Consider the following 9,498-nt stretch of genomic DNA (forward strand, 5'->3'; position numbering starts at 1 on the left):
GGGCTGAGGGCTGGCAGGAACGGGGCAATAACCTGGCAGTAACCTGGCAGTAATCTGGCAATAGCCTCTGCTGTTTGGAAATGCTCACTCCGTCCCAGGAGCTGTGAGTGCGCGGGAGTCTGGGCTCTCCCCTTTTCTCCTTCACACCTGTATAATGCAGTGATGCGTTCAGGCTTCGGATTGTTACAATGCTCAGCAAAACTTTGTAAATGCTGAAGCTTCTTAAATTGGATCTGATGCAGACATAGTTATTGAGCTGACTTTTAGCTACTTCTGTCTGTGTTGAAAAACACCTGCTGGATTTTTTATCTTGCATGAAAAGAGGAAATCGTACCATACCTCTAGGCCAGAATTAAGCATTTCAATGACAGTTATTTCTTTTTCTGACACATGTGAATGTTTTTGGAAGGTGAAATGTAGAAAAACAAATTATGTTTGAGCTAGACAACATGAAAAAAAATCACCAAATTTCTTTTTTGGCTAATCTGTTTGAGTGCATTTCTTCCATTAAACCAAAGGAGTGTCTGAAAGGGTATCTTTCTCTCTTTAAAGGTGGAATGTAAGGTATTCCTTGTGATTCCTTGTTTTGTTCAAGTAAAGGATAAAACCTGAAATTCCCTATGTTCATACTGGCACCTTGAGCTTCAGGATGCTTCAGGCTGGCTGGGAGCAGAGTTAGCAGAGCCAGTTCTTCCTAGCAATAGGTTAGCACAAAAACAAGAATCTGCCATGGAGGCTTCATTGCAGGAAATCAGGGAGCAGGGCAGTATTTTGACATTTGCTGATTCCACCTGACTCCTGACTGCCACTGCCAGAAGACCTTTGGTTAAAAGCAGTGAGCACTTGCAGCCAGCTGTTTGCAGCTGGATTGCAGATGGAGGGAAAGCTGTGTGCTTTGTTAGAGCCCTGGATTAGCTGCTTTAATGGGATCTGGAAAGCTTGAGCTGCCCTTTGGCTTTCTAGATTTGAGTCTTGCAATAGGCCTTCCAGTTAGTGTAGTTCCTTCCCAGCTGCTCTGGAAAGCAGATAGTGTCCAGGTGTATCAACTGGAATCCCTTTTCCTTTCCTGAATCTGTGGAAATTCTGTCTGGTTTCCCCTCCTCGGTGTTTGCACCACGTCTGACTGCAGGGGAACAAATGGGGTGTGGGGATGGCTTCCAAAATCTGCCTGTGAAGCCGATCTGAGTCACATCTGAGGGTGAGGCACAGCCAGGTGCACTCAGCCAGGGCTGTTCCACAGCAGTTTTCCAGCATGGAGGTGCCAATTCCATGTGTGCTGTGGGTGTGGAGTGGCACTGCCGTGTCCTCCTGCTCTGTTGTGGCTCTGCAGGCCCTGAGCCACATTTGAGTGTTTGCCTGTTACCTCATTTGTGTTTCCTTCTCCAACTCTACATTTAGACATGACTTGGTCACTGCTGTACTACTGATTTTAAAGAGTTTACTCTTTTAAAGAGAAACTCTTCCTTGCAGCCCCACAGCTCTGCTGTGTGGCACAGGGAGTTTTTTCCTGCTTGTATAAAGGTTTAAAGGGTCTCTGCAGCCTCTCCAAAAAAACTGATTTCCTTCTTGCATTGTAGAAGATACTGGCCATCAAAAATTAAATCTGCTGTATCCCTCAGTCAGATTGTACCTGGTAGCTTCTTGTTTCAGGTGTCTGCTTTATAACACCAGTCATGAGCAAATCCCCTTGTGGCTGCAGAAGTTCTTTAACATGTTGGAGAGGAATGGCCAGAAAAGTGGTAACCTTCCCCAGGGTTTTCTGCGCACTCCTGAGCACAGAAGATTTCAAGTCAGAAGAGGACTGTAGTATCCTCCCCCTGTCTGATTAGTGAGGAAGGACCATTCTGGGTGCTGCTCAGAGAACCTCCCCTCCACTGGAGGCCTCATTACAAAGTCTGGTTAGGGATATTTGTCATGAGCCTAACTCCCTAAATGCCTGTTAAAAGTGGTCTCTTGCTATAAAGGTTACATGAGGTTTGCAGTAAGAATTGTTAAAATTGTCCAAAATAACCTTCAGGACACAGCTGTGCAAAACAGAGGAGCAGCCTGAGGCAGTCATTGTCTTTAGATATGTGAGCAATGGTCCAGCTCACCTGGGCTCTGGGAGAGCAGCACCAGCTTGGACTCATGTCCTGGCTCAAGCCCACTGTCTCTTTTACCAGACCTGCAGTGTTCAGGGATGAGTGACAGGTCCCCAGCTGCAGCATTTCAGCTTCTGGCTGTGCTCACATGACATTGGTTTGTGGTGTTGTTTTTTCCTCTAGTTTGAAATCAGGCAGCTGAGGGCCCACCTTGCTCAGCAGGACTTGGACCTGGCTGCAGAGAGGGAGGCTGCCCTGCAGGTCCCACACGTGCTGAACAAGCAGAGCAGCAAGAGGTACAAGGTGGTGGCCACCGAAGACTCGGACGACGAAGGCACCGAGAACATCTCTGAGCTGCGACCTGCACGAGGTGAGAGCACAGCTGATCCTGCACAGGGGGATCCCACTGAACTCCTTCACTCCTGCAGGGGTTCATTGCTGCATCTGCTCTCAAGTAGCAGGAGCTGTTGTATTTGGGAGCAGGTTCTAAACAGAGCCAAAGAAATGGCTACGATGTACCTTCCCAGTGTCCTCATGGTCACATCCATCAAACATTGGAGAAGCAGCAGCCAAATGAAAGTTGGCTAAAGGATAATCACTCAGAGGTAAAAGCAAGGATATTGGGAAGAACATTGAAAAACAGTTTTAGTCTTTGGCCACTTGCATTTCTGTGGTTTGGAGAGGACTCCTGCATCAGCTGTGGGGCTTGCCTTGCCTGGAGGCTGTGCTCTCCCCAGTTCCCTAAAGCTGCCACTGTTGGGCAGGGCAGCACTGGTGCCAGGCAAGGAGGGAAGGGCAGTGTGGGCATCCTGCTTGCATGTCTGAGTGCCACGTGGCCGTGGTGAGGAGCATTCTGCTGCCCAGGGTGTCTGCTGGGCAGCTCTGTGCTTCAGGGATAACAGCGGTTACATCTGCTTGGATCACATTTTATTATGTAAGTGCTGGACCTGATTTTTTTTCTGGAAAAGACAAAGCTTCTTTCCTGTGATCCTCCAACCCTTTCAGTGGAGTGCAGAATGTCTCTTGCTTTAATGTAATATTCCAGAGGAGACAACACTTTCTGCCTTAGTGCTGTGTTAGTATTCCTTGGACATCTTAGCTTAATTATTGTGGATCTGTTGGAATACAAAGTTTGCACAGTATCTTTATGTTGGTCATACTCCTTAGAATTCAAGGCACAGATACTTTAAAAGCTGTTAGACATTTTCAAATTATAATCCTTTCCTTTCTCTACAGAGTGGTGAAAGCATGTAGAAAATCGTTTTGGTTTTTTCCAGTTTATAATATCTAAGCACTAACTACAGAAAAGCCATTAATTATTCCTGATATGAAATTGTATTTAAAAGCAGACAGTTGAGCAGACTGACCCCGAAAATGCATTTCCCTCTTTTTTGTAGTATTTCAGAGGTTTCCCCAGTGGATAGATTATAATTTATGCATGTGTTCCTTGCGGGTTACGTTTGGAACTGAAGAGTGTTGTGCACACTGTAAGGAGGCTTGCTGAAATTTTAGTGCTGTGGAGGTTGCTCTAAAAATTCTTCTGTTCAAGGTATTCTTTCCAACATCCAGGTTAACAGAATTACTCATTATTCATGGCTTCCTGTAAAATGCTGCCCACACTTGCAACAAAGTAGACTCCAAATCTTCAGGATTGATTTCTGCACTTAGGTTACATGATTAGAGGGATTTGTGCTTTTCACTGATAAAAAAAGACATTGAGCAAATAAGAAAACATGGATTGCTTCACTTATTGGGTCAGGTGCAGTTATGTTATATTTAAACATTTATAGTGAATTTGCAGAATAAATTTCCAGTTCCTGGAGATCATCTAAAAGTACCAGAGGTAATGTTTCTTGTGCCCTGTATTATATATTGCATACAAAGTCTTTGTTGTTGCCTTGAATGCTCGTTTTCAGAACCTAGATTAGGGTGACAGTATTTGAACAAGTAGTTTCTGTAGAATGAGGCAGGAGCTGGACAGGAGAAATTCCCTGTGTTCTGCAGCAGTCTGTGGTAGTCTGTCATCCCTTGGGGCCCAAGTCAGAGTGCCTGAGACACCCCAGAGCAGCAGTGGAGTTCAGTGTGCACAGCCCAGGGCACAGGCAGTCCAGGCAGAGGATTTCACACGGCATTCCCAGGATTATTTTGCAGTGCTGGCTCAGGGATTGCTTCTGTGTAACTTGGGAATCTCAGCTCACAGCTGGAGAAGGCAGTAAGGATCCTGGGCCAGCCCTGCCTCATTGTTCTCCCTCCCCACCTCGACTGGGGCTTTCCTCTCCAGCTCTCTGGCACCAGCTTATATTCCCAGTGATGGGCTGGCGGTGGCTGCAGCAGCTTTCTCCATCCTCCCTTTGCCATGCTGGCAGTGTCTGCTCGTTCTGCACCCTCCTGAGCAGTGCAGGTGTCAGCCAGAGCTGCCTGTGCTGTGCCAGGGGGCAGCAGGGCATGGCTGAAGGGGCCTCTGGGTGGGATGTCCCATCTCCCCACCTGCTGGGGCATGTGAAATATCAGAGATGTGGCTCTGCAGAGCACAGGCAGACAAGACAATTCCTGTACTCTCCTGCAGTCACACTGGCTGTGCTGCCTTCAGGGCTTCCCACACCACTTGCTCTGCCTGGAACTTCAGCCACCAGTGTTTTAACCTTTGGGTCAAGGGTTACATTTTGCAAGTCACCCTGTGTGTCAGACCACGTTAGGGATTGCTTTGCAACCCTTTTTTCTGAGCTGTGTTTTTCTTCCTTAAAGATTCCAGAGTGAGGGCTGCAGCTAATCATCCTGAGTGCCACTTGGTACCTGTGAGCTCTGGAACATACCTGCCATGGCCTCGTGCACTGCCAGGGAGAGGAGAAATGAGGGACCAGCTCACCTCACTGTGGAGAGGGAGGCAGCAGTTCAAAGCCACCATTCAGCTGTTTGGCAGAACACGCTCTGATGTGCTGTTCTTTTATGCTCTGGCAGAACATAAGCCCTACATACAACACCTGAGGCTGGGGGATGGAATGGAATGCCTGTGTTTTTGCCAAATGAAACTTTGTCAGCCTTCAAAAAAATCGCTGTCTTTAGAGAGCTCTGAATTCTGCCAAACCAGCAAGCTTGAGTTGGCTAGAGAACATACTGCATGAGAAAATGGGATATTCCATCTCAGGCTAATCTAATTTCCCCCATCTATATTGAACAATGGAAACATTCAGTGCAGAATTCTTCACCATGAAGGGCTGATGGAATAAGAAAGCATTGAGACTTTTTACTCATTTCCCTACCTGGAAGTTTTATGGGACAGTGCATAAGTTAAAGCTCCTCAGGGGCAGCTGTAGCTTGTCTCTGGTATTTACACAGGATTTTGTGCAACCATTTACTACAGCATTCAGTAAAGTAAGTCAGGTAACCCCAGTATCTGCACATGGTACGTGCAGCACCTCTGCAAATTTGTGTAAGGATACACAGTGACCTGCACCAGGAGAGCTCTGTGTGTGCTGGCTGATTTGGGAGTTTTCAATTCCATGTTTTCACCCAGACTTTCCTGCAGCAGATCTCCTGCTCTTTGTATTTAAAGTGCCTTAACTGCAGGTACAAGACTGGGAGAAGCAAGAGCTGTGGTCAGATGGACAATGAGTTCTGAAAGAGTCCCTTAACTCCCCAGCTTACATTTCATGCCTCCTCCTGAAGGCCAGTCTGTGCTAATTTTGGGAACCATGAGCTGGTTGCTGCCTCCCACTTCTGTCTCTGCAGTGCAGTTCACCAAGAGACCTCCTGACACAGTGGGAATAACACTGTGGAAAATGTGTGGATATATGGTATTTCCTAATTAATATGGTAAAGAAGCAGGAATATTTTTCACCTTTAATTTACTTTGAATGGAAGTTTTAATTCTCTTGCCAAGAATTTTATCTTCAGACCAGATAAATGTGAAGGCTGAAAGAGTTTTCAGCCTGCAGGTCAAAGGGTACCAGTATCAACAGCAGGAAAGAAACAGACCCCAGAGAAGGGCAGGGCTGGAGGAGCTGCAAACCCAGGGCAGAGCTCTGACATTTGCTGCACTCTCAGAGCACTTGAGCTCTGTTTGTGAAGAGCTTGGGCTGAAAGCTGCTGCCTGTGAGTGCACAGCAGCATTGCTAATGATGTTCAGGAGCATTGTGGTCAGCCTTTCTCTGAGAGCAGGGAAATACCCTGAGTGCTCCTTTCTTCTTCCCAGAGATGGTTGCCATTTCACATAATGGCAAATATCATCCTATCTATTAATCTCTAAATTATAAAGGAAGTTCTAAATTATAAAGGAGTTCTTAGCCCATACAGTATGTAACTGGTCATGGTGAGAATAACAGCTAATGTTTTCTTGTTCTGCACAAATCATTTTTAGTGTTTGGTATACAAAGTTCCAGGCTTCAGGGAATGCCAGGTTCACAGTGCCCCCTCTAGCCATTAATACTTCCTTCCAAAATTTATTATTCTTTAATCTCTCCCATAACATATGAATTAGAGTCCCTAGTGGAAATTCCTCATTTTCCTGCATATATCATTTTGGTTTTTGAAATTCTACAGTACTGCCATATTGTAAGATTAATATACCACCCTTCTGTTCCTTTGAGCAAGAACCGGAACTTCACATCGCCAAAAACCTTTCTTTAACTGTTCTGAGTCAAATTCCCATTTTTATGGGGTTAGCAGTAAGTCTTTTGCTTTGGGGGACTGCTGCAATTTATGATCATGCTTTAAAGAAAAGTAAAGCTTGCCCTCCCCATAGGTACCCACTGTTTTGTAAGTGAAGAAAGTGGATACTGGGAGGAGAGCATGAAAACTTTTGGAGCTTCAGAGGGCTTCCCTTAACATTATTCATAAGCTGTCTGAGAAGGCAAAGCAGGGCACTGGGAAGGATTTTGTCAGTTGTTCCTTGCAAGGCAGGCTCTGCTGGTTGGATGCTTTTAAACTCTAAGCCAGTTCCTTTGGTGATCATCTGTTAGTGCTCTAAAAGAACCGTGTTAGTGCAAGACAATAGATAAAAAATAGTTTATGGTTATTTTCAAATGCTGAAATGTATCTACTTTGAAGTCTACTCCTGGAAGTGAAGTATCTAAGTGCACACCACTTCAGCTTGACCTCTCTCTAGGTGCCTCTTCCAGGCTTTGTGGTTCTCTGTGCACTGACCAGCCAGGCAGGAATCAAAGGAATTAAACCTTAAGCAACACTTAGAGAAATGTGTGTGCAGTTAGTGGAGTCAGGCTCTTGTATTTCATAGTCACCAAATGGGTGGGGTTGAAACTGCTCACTCCCAGAAGGGGTGAGCCTGCAGTCACGGCTGTGAGGGTGAAGTTGTCTCTCATCATTAATGTGAAGAGGTGTGAAGACATTGCTGACAGGTAGAGGAACACAGAACTGGAATGCTCTCCACTGTCCAAGCCTGCAGCCTTTCAGAAGGATCCCTTTCAAGAGCAGATGGTGCTCCCCTGACAGCAGTGATTGCTCTGCCCTCTGCTGCCCTGCCAGACGCCTGGCTTCTCAAGTGTCATGAGTCTTTTCCTAATTCTCAGATTACATTTATTTGTTGCCAGTTTATAACAGTTTGTTCTTGAATCCTTTTGCATATTTTTTCTTATCTTGATGATTGTTTTGGTGGCAGCCATATTCTTCCTTAGCTTTGTATTTTAGACTCAGCCAATGTTGCTGTTTCACAGAGACAAACCCAGGTTCCTCTGAGTTTGCTTCAGGCTGACTGTACTGAGCCAGCTCAGGTGTGGCTCTGCTGATCCACACTCAGGGAACAAGGTTGGGAGGAGCACTGAGAGTCCCCCAGGCCATGCTGTGCCCCCCTCACACAGCTGTGCTGCATCCCAGCCCTGCTCCAGCCAGCTCAGTGCTCTTGCTGCATCATCTGCTCAAGTGAGGCCCAAAGTCCCCCATTTGTTGTCAGGATTCTGGGTTTCTGTCCCAGCAGCATCTGCTGATAATGGAGCCTGTTGCATATCCCAGGTTTCCTTCTGCACAATGACTTTGACCACAGAATGATTCCTTACTTAGAACCAGGCTGAAGCTGTTGCTCTGTTTTCTCTGCAAGATGACTTTACAGTTGCTCTCAAGATGGAATATCCATGTGCCCAGGCATCCATCCAGCCTCTGCAGGGACTGGATGTGTGTGTGAATTGAACAGTGGTGTGACTACTGCAGCTTGCAGTAATGTAGCAATCTGTCTTCAAACCAAAGGCAGGGGAAGTCTCCTGGAAAGTGCCAGCTGGCTGCTCTTGGTTCCTGTTGAAACAGATGAAAGATCTGTTCCTTTAGAAACCTCCTAGTAAAGACTCTTTTCTGGGAGGAAGTTGGGGTGAGACATTACTCTGAGGACTCACTCCTCACTGGGAGGCTGCACAGCAGAAAAAAGAACCTTCCAGTTCAGAAAATTCAGCTTGGAGAGACAGAAGGCAGTACAACCAATGGCAATAAAAATATGAAATAAAATACTCTAATCATGAAATATTTCAAAATAAAACCCCCCTTTTAAGGCCTTTTCTTGTATGCAGGGGAGTTGCAGATCACTCATGGAGGCATTGATGAAACAATTAAAGATCACTGTTGAGGCATTATAGAACTGAAAGAGCTCTGCCTTGGGTGGAATGTCATTTATATATTTCACCAAATTTATGAGGTTTTTATGGGGCCGAGAGAGAGAGATTGCAATGTTGTCTCTTGGGTCAGATGAGATTATATGGCACTGTACTCTAAGTAGTTTATTACTCCCTGAACCATTGCAGTGTGTGTTTGGAGTCCTGCAGGAAAAGAACAAGCAGATAACTTGGAAACCTTCATCAGACAAAATCCAGTGCTTGTCAGACAGATCCTGACTGAGAGCCACACGTTTTTTCAATAACTGGGATTTGGGCAGCAGGCAGAGCTGGGACTGCACTGCAGTGAGCAGCCTTGCAGGGGGCTGGTCACAGTGCAGGCTGGGTTTATGTGAGATGGGGCAGAGTCTGAGCAGCCTTGCAGTCAGACATTCCCTCCTGGGGTGGGAGCTCTGATGGTGTTGGAGTCAGCCCCACTGTCCCTTTGTGGTCTCTGCTGCCTCCCCCCTTGGAGCTGTCAGCCCACACTGCTTGAGCAAACTCTGCTGTGGGCTGCAGAGAGCTCCTGCTCTGCTCCTTCCTTGCCCTGCTCTGCTCCTTCCTTCCCCTGCTCTGCAGAACTCTCAGCTGAATCCCTCCCCAGGCTCTCTGCAGGGAGGATTGTAGAGAAATCCTTGTTCACCACAGGTTTTCATATGGGGAAGAGCTGCCACACTCTTCCTTCTCAGCTCACACCTTTTGGAACTTCATCACGAAATTTCCTGTCATCCACATTTCCCTGGGGCCATTTGTTAGGGGTGGATGTGGCACAGAGGGACATGGCTTAGTGGCAGTGTTACTGGTAGGCTCAAAGGGCTTTTCCAACA

At 46.4% G+C, this 9,498-nt stretch overlaps 1 protein-coding gene across 1 annotated transcript in view; it reads left to right on the top strand.

Annotated features, from left to right (window-relative positions):
• The window catches only part of TMEM266 (transmembrane protein 266), a 55,792-nt gene that overhangs the window by 35,402 nt on the left and 10,892 nt on the right, over positions 1 to 9,498 (top strand). Inside the window, exon 9 of the mRNA XM_031055916.1 lies at positions 2,265 to 2,451. Within this exon, the coding sequence (XP_030911776.1) occupies positions 2,265 to 2,451 (187 nt within the window). The remainder of the gene's footprint in view (positions 1 to 2,264; positions 2,452 to 9,498) is intronic.

The sequence above is a fragment of the Geospiza fortis genome, unplaced genomic scaffold (assembly GCF_000277835.1).
Source record: "Geospiza fortis unplaced genomic scaffold, GeoFor_1.0 scaffold171, whole genome shotgun sequence".
NCBI classification, from domain to species: domain Eukaryota; kingdom Metazoa; phylum Chordata; class Aves; order Passeriformes; family Thraupidae; genus Geospiza; species Geospiza fortis.